The following is a 19401-nucleotide window of genomic DNA, read 5'->3' on the forward strand; positions in this document are numbered from 1 at the left end:
TGTTTTCTGCATCATGGAGGCAGTGATAATATATACTAGAATCTTTTGAGATTTTACATCTAGCAGTGACAGATCAAACATACTGATCTTTGCAAACAATTGACCGTTCCAAAGACGACCGCTAGGGATAGTCACAAAATTTAATTTTGATGCTTTATATTCTGAAAGCACCTTTTTTGGCGACGTTTTGTCTCCTAGTGGAGAACACTGATACAGAAAAAAATTGTGTCAGAAAAAAAAATCTCTGCTAAATGTTTTTCTTGAAAAAGAAAAACAAGTGATGAATAATCTGCCAAAGGCTGAAATTATTAGAATTTAAAGGTAAACTGTGTAGAGGTAGAGAAATGGTAGTTAATCCTGTTCCTTGGTCTTTGAGCCATATCACACTAGAAAAATTCTTACTGTTTTTATTTCAGCCACTTCTATTGCTTTCTTCCACCACTTGTATCATTTTTTTTAACAAAAATAAACCCTTCTATACTAGGTTAAATAAAAGACATTTGCTATGAGAAAACATACAAATCATTCAAGAAACTAGTTATGTAGCAATCTCATTTCCAATACACTTCTCCCCACTCCAATTCAATACACCAATCCTTTGATTTATAACAGCTTATTAAATGGGAAAGGACAAAACATCTCCTATTGTTCAATTACAGTCAGAAGAGTATGTTGGGAATAGGAGACTATATACCTCTATATCCAGAGATGCAGTGCTAGAGATAGCAGTAATACCAGTGCAAAAGAAACTACTTTCTATGTCATGCCTGAGAGCAGCCAATTCCAGACCAGCCCAATGTATTAAAAAAGAATCCAAACATTCCGTAATAGTATTACTCCTTTATAGTTATTTTGAAAGCACACGCTGGGTTACATTTGGGAACTTTCAGATAGCCAGCAACTCTTCTCCAAGAGAGTAGAGTCCAGCTTTCTGCTTATCAGCACCAACTTTAGGCCACCGACCTTGCCTATACTTCAGAATTGTACTAGTCAGAAAAACAACTGCAGCTGGATGTTGGCTGTTGCAGGTAAGTCTCATGGTGGTTTAAAGTATGTTTGTAATTTTGCAGGTAGTAAACAACTTACAGTTTTCATAGTTAGGCAGTATCACTGGCTTCAAGAAAGACACTGGAACAGAACAGAACTCATTTTATGTTTGGTCCAGTATTCAGGGATTAACAATCCAACATTTACATTGGTTTTATAAAGAGCTGGAAAGGACCACTGAAATGGAACAGCTTTTTTTTTTTTTTTTTTTTTTTTTTTTTCTCAATAGATGTTTGAAGAGGGCAGAATTACCTTAAAACCCACCACTTCCTCCCAGTCATCTAGGAAAAGGTCTAGAAATAAACACAGTAAAATGGAGTATCATTCATCATGCAGTACAGGGGAGATCAGTAATCTCAAAAATGCCTGTAAATAAAGGGTAGTAGGGAGAGAGGATAAAAAGCAACCTGACAAAAGATATTCTATGCATACTTTTTATTAATAAAATATAAGATTTACAGCATATGTCAATGGACAGTATGTTTAGAGAATTTTATCTAGTTGGATACTATGACATCACAGTCAGTAGCTGGTTTTGGTGAGGATAGATTAGACCTCAAGTGACATGTCAGGGATCACTGCTACTGATAAAACAAAAACTTTTCCCAAAGACTAGCTTTTAAAAACCCTGAATGCGTACCAGCATGCTCTGCTGAGGTCCAAGAGGCAGTTTTGCTTGAATGAAGTATTGCTAGAAGGCTGCACTTAGTTCTACATGAAGTCTACCTGTTCAGTTCTACATCATCTTCTCATCCTGGCTTCCCTTTCAGTGCATCATTCAGGATATACAGATACACATGTAAGTAAAAGCAGCAATCTTGATGCTATAACCCTCAATCCCTTCAAAATAGAAATAATTAAACTTCTGCCCTTCTTCGCAAAACGGAGATGAATTTTACTAGCTCTGATGCAAAAAAAAAAAAAAAAAAAAAAAAAACCCACACTAGTTCTCTCTTGTCCTTGTGATAAGGTAGTGAATAAACCTTGGCCCTGATCCTGTAAACACCTATACACACAATTACTCAGCAAGTTGTTTTCTTAACTATTTAGAAGCATATTCATTTGAGTAAAATTAGTCACATGATACATAAAATAGGACTAGGGCCCAGAAGCATTCAAGTTGCTGTTCTAGGGGCTGGGAGGGCAAAGGGGCCACTAATTTTTTTCAAGGCTAACAGGTGGGAAAAAAATAAATTCCTTAAAAAGGCTCATGGTCAGGCATGCATGTTACAAGACAGATACCGTGTTTAAGAGAACCAGATATAATAAATATCTGAATTTTTACATTTTTCAAACCACAGCACAAAAGCTTAATAAAATTAAATTGTTTCCAACAGTTGTCTTGTTAACAATCCCTAACCCAGCCACAATTTTACAGCAGAAACAGTATCTTAGTTGATCAAATAATGGAAGCATTATAATAGCTGCCTATAACTAAGCCACAGATATAATTTAAATGTAATTAACTGAAAAGTGAAAATCTTTGCAGCCAAGTTCACTCTGACTTAAAACTCCATTCTAAACATTTCCTTGAAGGAAAAGTAAACAGAAAAGTACAATTAGCAAAAACAGCTGGAGGTAAAAACTCATGAGCCTTATAAAGCATCAGTATCTAGTTCATCTTTGGATAAGTCTTATTTGCTTAAGAGTTTAAATTGCTCAAATACTATGAACACTTATTTCATGCAGCTTCTGTACTTCACATATTTTCTGATCATTGCACCATTTAAGTTTCTTTAAGTGCAATAATTTTGCAAAGCCAAAAGCCAGGAGAAACACTTGCATGATAAACTACATTTCCACTCAGTTACTGATAGCAATAAAATACAGAAAATAGAGCATCTCAGAATGCACGGTAGTAATTATCTATGTAATCACTTGGTATTTTGTACTATGTAACATCATACTGCTAGACAAGAATTCAAACAACTTTTTTAAAAAAAAAACACGTGGGCCTTTGTATTCTAAATGAGGCATTAAAGGTATTGTATCCTAAAACAAGGCATTTCAGAAATCATGATAAAACTAAATATTGAAAAGACAGTCTCATAAAATGGATTTTAAACCTACAAATTCTATTCCCATTCCAACTTAAGCAATAGTTTAGGAGGAAAGGGTGTGGGGCGGAGGCTCTTTAAGGATATTTGAGCAGTAACTGACCAGATCAGACTATGGCAAAATCTGACAGCAGTTTATGGTTTTGCAAGGGAAATGGTCAACGCATACTAAGGCTGGTATTATTGTCATTCATTCATGGATGAATGCAGATACTTGTGAAATCCCTCCCTCTCTTCATTCCCATGAAAAATAATTAATACTGGTTAAAATCATTACAAAAAACATCATTTTATTTTCATGCATCTAAGGTAAAACACAGAGTATAAAGAGGTAGATTAAAAAAAGAAAACAGATTCTCCATTCTTTGTCACTTTTATTCAGTAGTTTGTTTTTCTCCTTATTTTTTCTTTTTTTGGTGCCAGACATGGCAAGGAGTGATTACAGTCAACTGTTTATTAAAACATTTGTTGCAACACAGACCCCCTTTACCACTGACCCCAAACGGACCCATTTCATGTGCTTTATTTTGTTTTGTTTTGTTTTTTTTCTATACACCACCACCAGGGCTAGGTGGAGGGGGATAAAAGGGAAAGGGGGAGTCCAGGAGGCCAGAAGGAGGAGGAATGCTACAAGCCACAGCAAGAATGAGCTGTATTTAATAAAAAAGGGGGCCACAAATGATACAGTAATGAGGTTACACAATTAAATCCCATAGCATGATTGAAGGCTTTCCCTGTGTTTGACGTCATCACAATGGAAGGCATAAAAAGTGGAGTAAACCAATGTTGATACAGTCCAATCTAGTCCATTAGGCAAGATGGTGCAAGTAGTCATTTAAATTAAAAAGTGCCCTATCCTCACCTAAATGGCTAGCAGACATGGAGAAGAACACAGTGACAGATCAACAGAGCTTTCTCCATGTAGCTATAAAAATGCGTTGTCATATGGCACATTTTTAAACACTGGAAAGGGGTGCCATAATGGACCTCTCTCATTCTCTTTCGTTTACAGGTACAAATGCTAGATTCAACTATTTCAACTATGCAGGAAGTGGACTCTTCAGTTAGGAATGCCAAACCTAATTCATTTTGTCTTGAAATATATACAAGTTGTTTGTAGTAGCTACAGCAATGATATTTTCCTTAGGATGCCAGGCTGTATGTAGAATCTTCTTGTTGAAGTCTAGGCTGTCGACACTAATTTCATCCTTCTTTCGCTTACCGCTTGCACAAACTTTACGTGGCTTCAAAACCGTACGGGGTTTATTGTTTTCCCGTGATGCCTCTAAGGTGATGTCTCGCTTTGTGTTTCTGTCAAACATTCTGAAGAAATTGTTGTAAGATCCTGTCATGACGATGCTGCAGATGAAAGAGGAGACAGGAAGAAAGTAACAATACTGTATTTGAAAATAACCTCTAGTGAAATATTAAAAATATGATTTAAATATGATTTCAAAGTATTATTTCACCAGTCTCTTCAGTTTTTTAGTAGCTGTAACATTTGATTAATATTTTCACTCTAGCAAAAGTGATGAATCTCTAATTTCTAGTCAACTTCTACATCTATTTAGTATACTAAAGCAATTCTCTACAATCCTAAACTGCAGTTATAATTTTCGGCTTATATATGCATATTCATGTCCTAAAGTATTATTATTATTATCATCCAAGCTAGTCCAAGAAGAGACACAGATGTTTGAGGCCATGCTTCTCAAAGCAAGCAGTTTGAAAGGTCTTCTCCTCCTCAAATTAAGGAGACTTAAATGCCTACAGAGAAGAATTAAACTTGCCTGTCTGATCCATTCCAACAGCATTCAAACTTGTCAAAAATGCAATCATTCTCATAGAGTGAGCAAAGTTTACTTCTGAGGTATTCATGCACCTGGAAAAATTAGTTAAATTGAATGAATAACAAACGTGACATATTTGTAAAATAACCTCGATAGATTCTGTTCCAAAATAATTATACAACTGGACAACCATGTTTATTCCCTCAGAGGAGCATCCACAGCTCCCTCCTTTAACTGCATGGATAAAGAGCAAAATTAATAGATACATGAATTAATATATTCTGCTCCACAGAATATATGGGGGGGTGGGTGGGTGTGTATATCATCACCTGGGGCGGGAAAAGGTACATCTACAGAACTTGGTAACTTTTCTGAAGGCTTTCCCACTTTGAGCAATTGTCATAATGCATATTATTTGCTTCATTGTAGGCAGCTTTCTTAAGACTCTTTTATAAGTCTCAAAGTGTACTTCTTTCTAAAAATCTTGCAGTGACTAATCATCTTCCTATGGACAGCGAAGAGGAAGCCTTCAAAAATTTTCTTACTAACTCACTTGAACACTACCACAGCAATTTTCAGTGTTAGTTGTAAACCAAACATTTCTTGCAAAGGAAGTACTTTGCCTCCTATTTCTCCCAGAAAGAACAGGTGAATATGAAGTCAACTGAAGCCCCTAAAACAAATATGCTGTCTCATGGCTGAAGATTACCTTTACAAATTCTCATTCTCAAAGAGGGAGACTGTCCTACACACCCAAACATAGGTTTTGTTTCTGCAAACCATCTGCAAATAGTAAGACTGCTTGGCATATGTGTGGAACCCACTCATCTTACTGATGCTTCTCCTGGACACAGTGGTCTATAGACAAAGACTGAATTGCTAGATCAAGATTATTAGCAAGACTCAGCTTCTTCAAAAGTTCTAAAACATTTTAACATTTTCACTGAATACCTGGTATGTTTCCACAGGTCTGTTTTCCATATTTAAATCCCAGATCTTCACTGATAGGTAATCTCTAGTCATCATATATCGACCACTATGGCTAAATTTGACATCAGATATGGAGGAGATGATTTCAGAGAAGAATGATCTGTTGCTAGGATCTTCTGGTTCTTCAAACACTATATAGAAATAAGATAGGGATGTGAAGAGGTATGTTCAAGTCTCTTCCAATACAAGACACACCTAAATAAAGTGGAAACATTTACAATAAATTTGCCATGGAGGGCTAGCCTTCCTACACTATATACAATAACTCTCAATGTGAAAGACTTGATACAATTGTCACACTTTGAAACATTTTAACAGTAAACCACATCAGCTTCTAAATAAACGAAGTATTTTGAGGCTTCATTCATATATGTAAGACTCCATCAGGCAAACTAAATTAGGATTTTACCAGCTAAAGTCTGCACAAAGCCATTCCCAGTTCTGTTGTCTAGGCAGACTCATTTAGATGGCTTACTGGCTTAATTTTTACTCTTACTGTGGAAAAACATGAATCTAACTTCTTAGCTAGGTTGTAGAGCTATTTAATGTAATAAAGAACTGTAACATACATACCATTCTCTGTTTAACATTTTAGCATGCGCTTTATGCGTTACTTAATTTCATCTAACAGCAAAATATCGAATTCCACAAAAGAATAAACACTGGAGGGCAGAACTCACATTTTGAATGTCTGTCACAGAGTGCTGATGCTCTCATGTCACAGAGACGAATTGTTCCTTTACTGCTGCTGTATACAAATGTGTTACAGCTATTTGGGTGGAACTCTGCAGCAGTTATCACCTCTGTCAGCTCTTCCATGTTGGCAGGCTTAATATCTACAATATCTACAGCATTTTGTTAAGAAATTTTCTCCAGTTTTCACAACATATTTTTCAGTATAAATGTATTCCAAAATGCTTCTCCAAATCACCAAAATATCTGAAATAGCCAAACAGAATTTTAAAAGAAGTTTGAAATTTGGAAACAAAACAACATCTCTACGTCAAAGATTGTGTGGCCCAAACACAAACTGGATAGAAACTGAAGTCCCACAGTTTGTCTAGAATGCAAAACTCTTAACATTGCATTCCTTATCAATTTGAAGTTGTTTCTTACAACAGCCAAAGCTTGCTTTTAATAAGCAAGATAAGTATTTTGTTATACTTTAGCACTAAGTAATTCTATACTAATATGTCACACAAATATTGCCAGGTAGATTCTTATTTTGCTTAAATTCTGATTTTATTACTGCATTATAAAGAATGCACGTATGATTTCTTCTCAGGATCTTTGTTCCCAATAATGAGCTTGAATAACATTCCTGTAATCCTACAGCCAACAACATTCTAGGGGGCAGAGATGAGAGGGGAGGAGATTAGAGTTAGAATGTAAAAAGGAATTCAAGTGTTACAGATACTAAGTTCAGAAGCAGTGCCCTCCCTTACACTTATCTGTCAGACTTATTTCCTATTGAAAGTCAAAATCATTTTCTCAAGACAGTTTACTGTAATGTTGCCTTCCAAAATTGCTCGTCTAATGTGAAAACTTAAACCTTTTTCCACCTTAAAAAATCCATGCTGTGAAACAACATGTTTTCCTCAACATTCAAATAACCAATTCTGCTTATATTGCCCAAAGGAATCATGCTGATCTCCCATTCCAGAAGTCATTAGAACTGCTACTGAGAAATAACCAGGAAATAGAGAAACATGCTATACAAAAAACTCTTCACGAAAGAAAAAAAAAAATCCAGCAGGGATTTTGTGACCAAATGTTCCCATCATATAAAACAACGCCAAAAAGATACTAAAACTTCTGTCTGTAATTTCTAGGTGCCACAGATTAATCCGCAAATCATCTGCAGATAAGTATGTTTCATAATCACTATTAATGGAGATGGAATTGATGTGGTACGTGTGAGCATTGGCAAATATTCTTCGTGGACTAGCTTCAACCATGAGGTCCATGGGCCTGAATACTGGCACCTGCAAAATACAAAGCAATGTGAAATTTTGAGATGCGAATGTGCTACAAACACATGCGCATTCACGGAATCAGTCATACAATACACTAAGCTGATGAAGAGATCTCAAAATCAATTCAAATGCCTGCCAGCTGAAGTTCTGGGTTATATCACAGAAAACGTGAGGTTGACCACCTAGCTTAGTGGGAAACTTGTCTGGGTTATACCCTGCTACAGGGTAACCTGTGTATCTTTAGAAAAAAAAAAAAAAAAAGAAAAAGAAAAATCACTTGAGCATGCCCAGCTTATTTTCTCACAACAAAATGCTCACTCACCTGGCCTCAAATGGGAGCAGTGATGGCTAATTCACACAAAATGAACTACTCACCCGTAGTGTTGTAACTGTAGTAGGATCCCTATACCGTCCATCTTCTTCCTTTAAATTATAGCCTTCTGGTCTTTTGTCCCTTTCACTGATCTTCCATAACTTAATTGTTTTATCTGAAATGAAATAGCCACATAGGTTCAAATCAAAGCTCTAACAAAAACATTGTTAGTCTTCACAACTGATATTCTTTGATGTGTAGCCTTCAAACAAGACAAGACCATCTACTTGTACCAACAAAACAAAACTAAAAAACTAGTACTTTGAAATATTAACTTCATTTGGACAGAAATGTTGCTTCACCTCAAAATTACAAAGAGAAAACAGGACAAGATAAAATGCTTTAAAGAGACCTCCTCCACAGTTGTTCTTTCTAAAAACCACTGCTATAGCAAGTTTCAGTTAGAATCAGGATTATTACAAATGACTATTAAAAGCTCTCACAGATGCAGTTATACACATATGAAGATACTGAATGACAGTTCAGATACATTCCTTTGCTAAAAGCAACCAAATCAAGACATCACTAACATACAAAACTCCTGCAGCACAAAGCAGTATCTGTATCTTAGAAGGAATAACACCATATTTAAACAACGTGACTGTAGTCAGATCCTTAGATATTTGCATTTAGAAACAACTTGTTACCAAGTCCTTTGGAACGGGGGAGGATTAGACAAACTCTAATAATGAACCTAGTTAACACTAAATTTTGCACATTCAGATATGGTTAAATCATAACTTACCGTTAGTAGACAATAGAAACTGAGCAGCATTTTTCTGGGGTAACCACCTAATTTTGTTGATCTTCTCTTCAATTTCTAAACTTTTCAAGTAGTCAAACTCTGGTTCATGGCTTTGAAAGGTACTGTAAACATTGTATTCTCCCCTACTGTGAGACTGGGTTTTGTTCTAAAAAGAGAATTAAACAATCAAGATATACATGCAGTACACAGAATGCTTTGGAAGGGCTGCAGGCAGAGGATAGAACTAGGTATTTACACAGCATGTACATAGGCAGGTGGCTAATTAGAATAAAAGTATGTTAAGACTTCTGAATTTTATTATTGTCTATGCCAGATTTACCACAAGTATCCTTTGGTTTACAACTTGCTTTATTTTAAAAGCCTGCAGAACAGAGAATAAGAATCATCTCTTTTGAATTTGATTAGAATTTCTACTATTTTGGTTAAGAAAGCACCAAAGAAGAAATAGTTACTGTGGCAGCTCTTGATTCCTAGAATTTCCAGAAACTCCGCTCAGCCATGTGAGCAATTATCACACACATCTACAGCAAGTACACTTTCCCTTCTTGTATTAAATCAAAGTAGCTGAAGTTACAAACTAACTTTTCACCTAAATATTCTAAGCATAACTTTTTTAGTAAGGGGTTTTTGTTCTGTGGGTTTTTTTTTTTTTTTTTTTTTTTTTTGTTGTTTAAAAACCCAAAAATCTGTATTATTCTCATCTTTAATTGCACATCCTCACATCTTTGTTTCCTTGGAGAGATACTCTACAGAAGAAATGTACCCACACATAAGGCAAACCTACACTGTGGGTAAGCCTAGGTTGCTAGGCACACCATGGGAATCCCACATGTAACCACTAAATTTATACAAGCAGTCCACAATTCTAGTTTTAAACTCCTCAATCCCTGAAAACCTCTAATCTGTTTTTACGTAGCCTTCTTTCTTCCTCTTGATATTCTGCAAATGAGGGCAGGGGGAGGGAAAAAAAAAAAAAAAAAAACACCTCAGCTCAATACATCTTTGACATTAGAAGTCATACCTGCAATTAGCCTAAGGATGGAAGAACAGGCCAGTCAGCCTCACCTCCATCCCTGGAAAGGTGATGGAACGGCTCATCCTGAATGTCATCTCTAAGCATGTGGAGGAAAAGAAGGTGATCAGGAGTAGTCAGCATGGATTCACCGAGGGGAAATCCTGCTTAACCAATCTGAGAGCCTTCTGTCATGGAAGGACTGGCTGGGTAGATGAAGGGAGAGCAGTGGATGATGTCTACCTTGACTTCAGCAAGGTTTTCAACACTGTCTCCCGTAATATCCTCATAGGTAAGCTCAGGAAGTGCGAGTTAGATGAGTAGACAGTGAGGTGGATTGAGAACTGGCTGAAAGGCAGCTCAGAGGGTTGTGATCAGCAGCACAGTGTCTAGCTGGAGGCCTGTAGCTAGTAGAGTTCCCCAGGGGGTCACTAGTGGGTCCAGTCTTGTTCAACTTACTCATCAGTGACCTGGACGAAGGGGCAGAGTGCCTCCTCAGCTGATGATATCCAGCTAGGAGAAACAGCTCATGCATCAGAAGGCTGTGCTGCCATACAGAGAGATCTGGACAGGCTGGAGAGTTGGGCAGAGAAGAAGCTCAAGAGGTTCAACAAGGGCAAGTGCAGAGTCCTGCACCTAGGGAGGAATAATTGCATGTGCCAGTACAGGTTGGGGGCTGACCTGTTGGAAAGTAGCTCTGCAGAGAAGGACCTGGGAGTCCTGATGACCAACAAGTTGACATGAAATCATGATCCTGTCCCATGCATTTCAAGAGGCTGCACCATCAGATGCCTTTCTTGTGATACAATCTTGATGAGATACCTTGTTCCTTCTGTCTGTCTCATGTCCATCCATTCATTTCATCCTGTAACACCTCACTAAAACATACTACTTGATACGATTCTTGCTAGCCCATATTTGTCACATTCCCTGCATCACACCATATTCCCTTGCTTCACACCCTTACATTAATAGCTGGCAGGAATTCATAAATTTTACAGTAAGTTTTGGGGGAGGGGAAGGGGAAAGGAAAAAAAATGCCTTAGAAATAAAATTTGGCACTAAAATATTGTACCACACCTATCAATTATACCAGCTTTCCCACCCTAGAAAACGGAAGGAACTTTGTTCTGAGTTTCAGTAAGACCTAACAAGTTAAGCAAGGTCACTATATTGAATAGGAGACTTCCAAAGTAAATCTATTGTGCTTTAGGAAATGCTGCTCATGATTCAGTGTTCTTTCCTTCAACTCAGCACTCACTATAATTATTTAAATAAATTTCTTGTGTATTCTAGTAAAACTGTACAGGCCTAGACAGTACAATAATATATGAAATCCACCTTTGGGATGAAAAGCAGGATTTCAGCCATTGGATCATCCTATGGTTAACCCCCCCACACCACCACCACAAGAAGAGGTGTTGGCCCAAAAAAATACCTTAAATTAAATTCCAGGTTAGTAATTACAGGTTGCATATGCAAATTCCTCCTTCAGTTTCAATTAGATACAGTATTCATTTCCTGCCTTAGTCTTACGTAATGTTACTTGCTTTATGTTGCAGCACAGCTGCCACATTCCAGCCCAAAGATGGCAGTATTTTAAGTAGTGAGTAAAGTTACACAAGCTTGTATAGAGAGCAATTACGTTTTAGTGTTTTTCTTCCTATATATAGAGTTTGCAAAGCACTTTGGAATGCAACATGATGGAAGGTGGTACATGAATCCACCTAAAATACTTAAAAAATTTGCCTTGTAGATTATCTTATACATAAAACTTGCTGTAGATAGTTGTGCCAATGGCATAACCACCTACTAATGAGTTCGGGAATATAGTTCCTATTTGTTCATTCCCTAAACACTAAGGAGGTCAATTTATGCCAAAACCAATTATGTGAGACAAACTGAGGACCTGGATGGTCCTTACTAGACCTCATATTCCCATATCAAGAGGGCATAAGACCCATGGGTTATGCATCAAAATTTTAAGGAGTCAGTTATTATAAGACAACCCACTTGAAGATGCAGTTAGCTGTTTAAACTTTAGCTAAATTAAGAAGTACATGATTCTTTAAAGGACCCTTAAAGGAGGTAAGCTAAAGCCTAGAATTTAAGAAAGCAAAAGTTTGTGCCTGAGTTTAAACTATAGGAAGATAGTAGTAAGGATACCTGCATATTATGTTAATCTCAAAGCCTAGCCAAAGAAACTTTGTGGGAAGCTAGTCAGTTGGGCAAACCCCACTAGATGGCACCAAGGGACCAAAATGATTTATGTGCAAAGACAAGTTGCTGCTGCTACATAAGCAGTAAGAGTGTAACAAGGAACGCTTCCTGAGAAATTGTGGAACTCTTGTGGTTTAGGATTTTTAGAATCTGGACTAAATAAAACATTGATGAAAGAAGTAACACAGCATGGCTCTTCTAGGCAACGAAATGACAAAACTGCTTTTTTACCCTCCCTCTAAAATAAATCCTGATCAAGTCAACTTCTAAATACAGCCTTAGTTAAATCCACCACTCCATCTCAGCTTTCCCACCTTTAAAGTGGGAGTAGAGACCCTTCACTGGTATCAGGAAGATTGTCATCTGTAAAATTCTCCAGTAAACAAAACTATAAAATGAAAAGATGTTCTTAGTATTATAACCCAACTAACTTGCTGTAGTAGGGAAGGTTTTAAGAAATTCTCAAATGATTCAGAAGATTACAATAGTTTTCATCATATTTGGAAGCTGTGCTCCTACTTCCTTTTGGCACCGCAATGTCTTGAAATGCTCTGAAACTAACAAAGAAAACTTAAAATGGACTTCAGAACTTCTTTAAATTCTTCCTGAAATTTTATCTTTGGTTCACATACAGATAATAATAAATGGATTCAATTCTCAGTAGCTTTTATTTCTTATTTTAGTATTAGCTAAACCACTCACTGCATAAAATATCTTACAAAGAATTACAAAATATAGCTTCAAGCTTGCATCTCAAAGTGTCCCACAAAAATAAAAACAACAAAATATTTAGTAACTTCTCATAATAAAAAAGAAACTACAAATTGCTGTGGTTGTCATTTAGATTAATAACAAGCCTTGCTATCACTTACATACAAATACTAATGTAGATCGCTATTTTATGGGATATACTTGGTATATAATATTATATATATTATTACATTAACACAACAGCTTCCAGTATTTAAGTCCTCTAAAGATACAATAGACAGTGACCTGTTTTATCCTCTGAAGTCTGAACAGTCATTTAGTTTTAAGGAGAGTGCACTGCTTGTGTAAACATACGTGTAAACATGAAAGCTAGGTAAGCAAATGTGCAGAGAAACAAGTTTACTTTCTAGAACAAGAGATGGAAGAATTCTGTACCTGACACAGAGACAGGATGCATCACAGAAATGCAGGTCTCATGGGGGACAAAAGCTGTAATCAGTTAGTATATTTACAGTGTAAGTTAAATACATCAATTCATACCATTTATATTCACTACAAAGGGATGCAGACCCATTTCACAAACATACTTTCAGGGAAGGGGTAGAAGAGGGGCAGATTTTTGAAGGCACTGATGCTCACTAGTTTTGACTCCTCTATGCTGAAAATTACTTTCCTTCAATGTTTCTCACTGCTGTATTTAGAATTATGTACTAAATAATACTACAAACAAATACTCTTTGTATAAAAGACAAAGCAGTTAATAGTAGGTAGTTTGAACGTTAACTTCAAATGTGAGCACAAGGAGTGCTGATGCAAAGAAAAACCTCCAGCTCCTCCTCAGAACAGCATGAACGATGCAATTCTATAGTTTTTAGAGACAGCTCCCCTGAACAGACCCTCAAGACTTTCATGTGATACATTTTAACTAGCAGAAAAACCTTAGATCCTTTAAGGGAATCAATGTTTACAGAGCTTAAACTATTTTACCTGTTTTATCTCAGAATGGAAAAGGACATCTTAGGGCATATTTACATACTCATAGCCAATTCTCCTAACTACAGAAAAATCTGAAATAATAATCACCACCAAGTGTCATTAAATAACCACTTACAGCTTCCCTGAGGTCTTCAGGTGTCCCATCACGCTGCCCATTTTTATTTTCACTTTAAGCAATGTCTAGACTATAAAGGCTGGCATCTTACAATTGAAGTCATTTCTAACAATGTCACCAAAATTTCAATAATTATAGAATTTTAATCACTTATTACACAGGCATAAAATTTTTGTTAAATCTGTTACAAAATCATCATCTTTGAAAAGAAAATGAATGCGAACAAGGAAAATATTTAATACACTTTAAATAGTTAGCACTTACCTCCTGCTCCTGTTGAAAGATGACAACTCTACCTCCTTTGTCTCCTGTTGCTAGTAATTCTCCAGAATGGTTAAATTCTACTGTAGAAATTATATCCGCTGCACAGGAAAAAGGATAAACCCCATAAGTTAATTCTCCTTCTAAATACTAAATGATTAAATCAAAAGAAAATTAATACTTAAGTTGCCTTAAAGTACTTAAAAGACACAAACAGGACATTTTTAAATGACATACATGTGAAAAATAAGAAAGAAAAACAATTATCAGTTTGCAGCACCAGAAAGATTTACAAGTTCAGTATGTTCACTGAATACTTTGTAGGGTTTGTGTACACACAGGTATTGTACCTTGGTTTTCTCTGTTCTTTCCTGACAGAGGAACCGGACACATGCTTATTACCCATCTGATTCCAAGGGTGTTGTGTGCCCTCTCTCCCTACCCTCCCTTTAACAGCTCTTACACATTTGAGAACCTAGGCAAAACTTACTAGGGTGGAGATGTTCAGACATCAGTGTCTAAAGAATGCAAGGAGGTAGAACAGAAACAGCTACAAAAAATTAGGATTTTAAGTTCAGACCAACTCCAAAAAAGCTCTCAGTATCATTTTTCTGGATGAGGAAGGTTATATTACTACAAATGTTTTTATGTGACTGTTTATGCTAAATGTGAATATACATACAAAAATCAGTCATCTCTAATAGCAAATTGATCTGTTTATACAGCAAAAATGAATTTTGCGAGATGAAAGGACAAATGACGTTGAGCTCAAGCACACTAATTTATGTTTTCAAACATATACCTCATGCTTTCAGATATTCAAATCAGGAAAAGAACATTCTTTGAGCACTAGCTTCATCAAATTGCAATTGCTCTTACAAGAGCATCTCTTAAAAAAAAAAGAAATATAATTTTCAGGAGAAGAAAGTACCTAAGATTTTTACACATGCAAGTCCAGGCTATTTTGCCTTCATTTGCAGACTAATGCAGATAAGCAATATATCTAAGTCTTATGTTGGATGGTTTCTTCATTCTCTTGTTTTTTAGAGTTCAAAAAAAAAAAAAAAAATCCAGTACTTGCTCTACAAACTGAAAACTACTACTAGACAAAAGATACTGTCTGAACTTAAACAAGTACTACTCTGCAGCGTATCAGGAAAGCATCTTATTATAGATAGCAGTAGAGTTATTTCATTTTGAAGTAATATAACTAAGTTTTCCTCTTATTTAAATAGTGAGGTTTACATCATTCTTGGGTTGTCCCAAACATGGGCGGTGGCCTTCAAGGACATCAACAAGCTGTTCTTTTCCAGTAACTGCATTACACAGCAGCTACAAGCACAAACGTCTGTCTCAACACTGCACAATGCAAAGACAACCTAGACAAGCAGGCCAAACTCTGCTGCAAAATCCTCAGAGGCAAAAGATGCAGAGTCAGATTCTTGGCATGAATAGATATATAGAGCTTAGTTCTGTTTTCTAATACAGAAAACAGATCGCCTAGATCGCCACAGAACAGAGGACAAAGACGAGTTTATCCTATCACAGTCAACCCTACAGAACTGCAGAAACACCAACAGGCTGAAATTTCTCGAAGAACATAGTGTGAAGTAGATAAGTATCATGTAAGCTTGTATGTAATTATACCAGTGTCCAGATAATGTATGAAAAATCCCAAACTCCAAGTGCACTTAAATACACATTCCTTTTCCCCCTGGAAAATTACTGTTGCTTCATACATGCATTCACATATTTGTGAAGATGAAATGATCTCTCTCCCATATCTGTAAGATTTAAAATGCAGACCATTTAGATGAAGATATGGCATTCAGTGTGTCCCTTTCACAGGTGAATGTAATATAGAGACAACATAAAAGTAATCAAATTCAAAACATAGGAAAAGTGCAAACCAAACAGTCTAATTTTGGCTGTTCCATACAATGCAAGCTGTGTTGTAATCCTATGACAGAAGGAGGCCTTGAGAGTGTTATCAAGTAATTTAAGAAAAACAAGATAAATCATCTTTCCATAGTAAGAAGTTTACAGAAAAATAACTATTTTAAAAACATGTTCAAAAATGTAACACTGCAAGCTAAGCCAGCCTTAGAATGGAGATAACATGGCAATTTATCAGCAGATCTAAGCAGTGTGCATGTGTCGGGGGGGGGGGGGGGGGACAGCAAAGTAGAATAATCAGCCATAAAAATCTAAACACAGAATAGATGGATAAATTCCTCCTAGTACTTACTTATGAAAGTCACTCAAAGTTTTACAAGGTAAAAAGTCTTAGACTTGAAGCCTAATTATCGGAATTCACAGCAGCAAATAAATTTTACATGAAGGGATAAAAAGTCAGTTTTCTGAAGTCTGCTGATTTAATACATTCTGTATTTAAGTTACAGAAATCTCTTATATAGCAGAAAGCTAACCACTTGCCAACTTTTCTGCAACAGTTCTAGACAATCTTGCTTTTACATTTATATTTTAAACTTCCAAAAAAAATCCCTCCTTAAACACTGGATTTCGTTCAGCCCGAAGTAGGCCTTCCAATTTAAGTTCTCTCTCTCACTTTTTTTTTTTTTTTCTTTTTTTCTTTTTTTTTCTCTAATACTTCAGTGACTTGCACATATGCCCAAAGCTTGGTATCAGTGATCTGTAAGTTGATGCAGCTCCTGTTTTTGTACCTTAGCTGCATGAGGCTCCATCAGTGAATGAACTTTCAGCACTAACATCCCCACACCTCCATGATAAAAACAGCATGCCCAGTTAGTAGTGGCAGAGACTTAAACTCTTCAGTGCCTCATCAATTATCTAGAGGATAATTTCAAGTACTTGGACTGACTTTAAATTAAAAAAATATATTCCTTATTAACAATCACAACAGAAAATTAGTATTTCATTTTTAAACTAAAGATGCATCTATAGATCCTAGCGTGCCTTCTATACTGTAAGCCTTAACAGCTCCTTATCCAAGGACAAAATAAATGTGCAAAAAAATAGGCAGAAAAATGTTTTCTTACTAACTAATCTCAAAATATGGCCAAGATGCATATTTTATACAAAAGCAGTACTAGAAAGCAAAGCAATCAAACATTTTAAATCCAATAACTCACCGTTAAGAATATTGTATTCCCATACCTTGGTCAAAGAAAGAGACAGACATCAAGGCACTGGTGTTCAACTGGGCGGATTTAATAGTGTTTGAGAATTGACAGGGGAAGCATTTCATCTTCCGCAGTGCACTGATTCGCTTGTGTATTTTCATCTGTATTAACACTCTTGTTGCCAAATAAAATGAATGGAAGCCTTTTCTTTCAAATAGTAACTAGAATCCCAGTGATAATTACACGTAGGGTGATTTTAGTCCTTCTGTGCTGCAACGGGCAAAAGAGCATCTATAGAATGCACTGCCTTCTCTCTGCCTCCTCCCTTTTGTGCATGCTATTTTTTGCTACAGTCTCTAGGTGGGAGTCTTGCAAGCACAGAGGGCCGCTCTCACTGCCCAGGAGCTTGTAAATGATACCTTTCATAAGCAAACAGCATGAGGGAGGAATATCTGAGCAAGGAGCAGATAATAGGTGCTCTATTGTCACTAATGCCAGTGGCTTTAAGAAATACCAGACATTCTGGTATTTACTGCAGAGTTTATTTCAATGCCCTCCCTTTCAAGCACCAGTGTTGGAGATAAGCAACCATCAAAACCTTATCTGATAACCATACCCCTCACAGGATATGGTTAGATCAGCATTATCTGTTAACAGACTTGCACAAAGTTACTAAATGAATATGCAGTACCCATGCTTTGAGAGGCCAGATTTGTCTCTCCCCTCAAGTTTCTTGAAATAGTCTTTTACGCCAAAAAGATAAAATTTGACATTTCAAAGTACTAAGATTTTAAAATACTACTGTGCAACATCAGACACAGGATGAAGACCAGTCTGGCAAAAAAAAAAAATAAAATGAAATGTATGGAAATGCAAATCTACATCCCTATAGAGTACTTGGCACTACTGGAATACTAAACATAATCACTATTACAGAGAGGGAAACCCAAATAAGAAGAGAAAAAGGAACTTTTAAAAGGTTTCTTTACAGATCATTAACTTAATTTTTCTGAAACCTGATTTTGTGTCTTGCCCATAGGGCAGCTTGATCCTTTGACACTAAGCAGCATCTGACATCTCAAAGTAACAGAAATCTCTTCCTTTCTTGAAGAACTTTTGCTCCCTGTAAGTAGGTCTTCTCTGGAGTAAAACTACTGTAACCTTTCCAAAAAGATATGCTCATAGGCAAGTTTTTAAATAGAAACTTCAAAGTTTTTATATTCAGATATACTGAATTAAGATATTCTGTTAATATACTGCAACATAACTCAAACTAGATTATTATGAGATCTTAAAGACAGTGTAACTTTTACATTCCAATGTCTGTAATAGTCTCTATTGCTTATAGATCAAAGTCTCATGGAATCAAGTACAGGAAGGATAACGTTTTCTATCAACATTCCCATTATTGTGTAAGCATATTTAAGTCTTTTGTGGGTAATGAGAAACAGTAGTTTTAAGTAACTAGAGAAAATAGTTTACCAAAATGAACTCTGTCAGTAGAGTCAAAACAAACACCTCAGCTGAAGAAATAACATAGGTCACCATAGTTCAAGAGCTCCAATAGAGAGAAAAATGACAGTTTATTTTTTAGAAACTAGGATGCTCTGTGATTTTGCAGTAAAAAAGAGTTACTACCATGAAAATCAATTATTCTAACTGGTAACAGGAGGAAACAGTGATGGTTTGGTTTTTCTAGGAAGAGAACCATAACATACATCAGGTTGCCTCTTTCAGCAGTTGTCCTGCATGAGGTAAACTGAGAAGTCTTCCAGAGTGCTCAATTTCCTGTCCAGTCTTCCACATAGATTTCTCCCAGAAACAAAAAGAGAAGCAAGAATGATCTATCTTGCATGTTAAAGAAACATGGACTTGCCAGACTTTTTTCACTGTTAGAAAATGAGCAAAGACTTCTTGTCCCCTACACTATACAAAATATAAAAGCCATTAGAACTGAAGACAAGTCAATGAGAGCCTCTAAGA

The 19401-nt window shown here is 36.3% G+C and overlaps 1 protein-coding gene across 1 annotated transcript in view; it reads right to left on the reverse strand.

Moving 5' to 3' along the window:
* Positions 1-1467: 1467 nt before the first annotated feature.
* The window catches only part of PPP2R2A (protein phosphatase 2 regulatory subunit Balpha), a 45420-nt gene continuing 27486 nt past the window's right edge, over positions 1468-19401 (reverse strand). The window contains exons 3-10 of the mRNA XM_062596691.1: positions 14318-14415; positions 8979-9144; positions 8236-8348; positions 7692-7869; positions 6565-6729; positions 5846-6015; positions 4895-4986; positions 1468-4463 (exon numbers count right to left, since the gene is read on the reverse strand). Of these exons, the coding sequence (XP_062452675.1) occupies positions 4184-4463; positions 4895-4986; positions 5846-6015; positions 6565-6729; positions 7692-7869; positions 8236-8348; positions 8979-9144; positions 14318-14415 (1262 nt within the window). The 3' untranslated portion in view covers positions 1468-4183. The remainder of the gene's footprint in view (positions 4464-4894; positions 4987-5845; positions 6016-6564; positions 6730-7691; positions 7870-8235; positions 8349-8978; positions 9145-14317; positions 14416-19401) is intronic.

The sequence above is a fragment of the Rhea pennata genome, chromosome 28 (assembly GCF_028389875.1).
Source record: "Rhea pennata isolate bPtePen1 chromosome 28, bPtePen1.pri, whole genome shotgun sequence".
In the NCBI taxonomy this organism is placed as follows: Eukaryota; Metazoa; Chordata; class Aves; order Rheiformes; family Rheidae; genus Rhea; species Rhea pennata.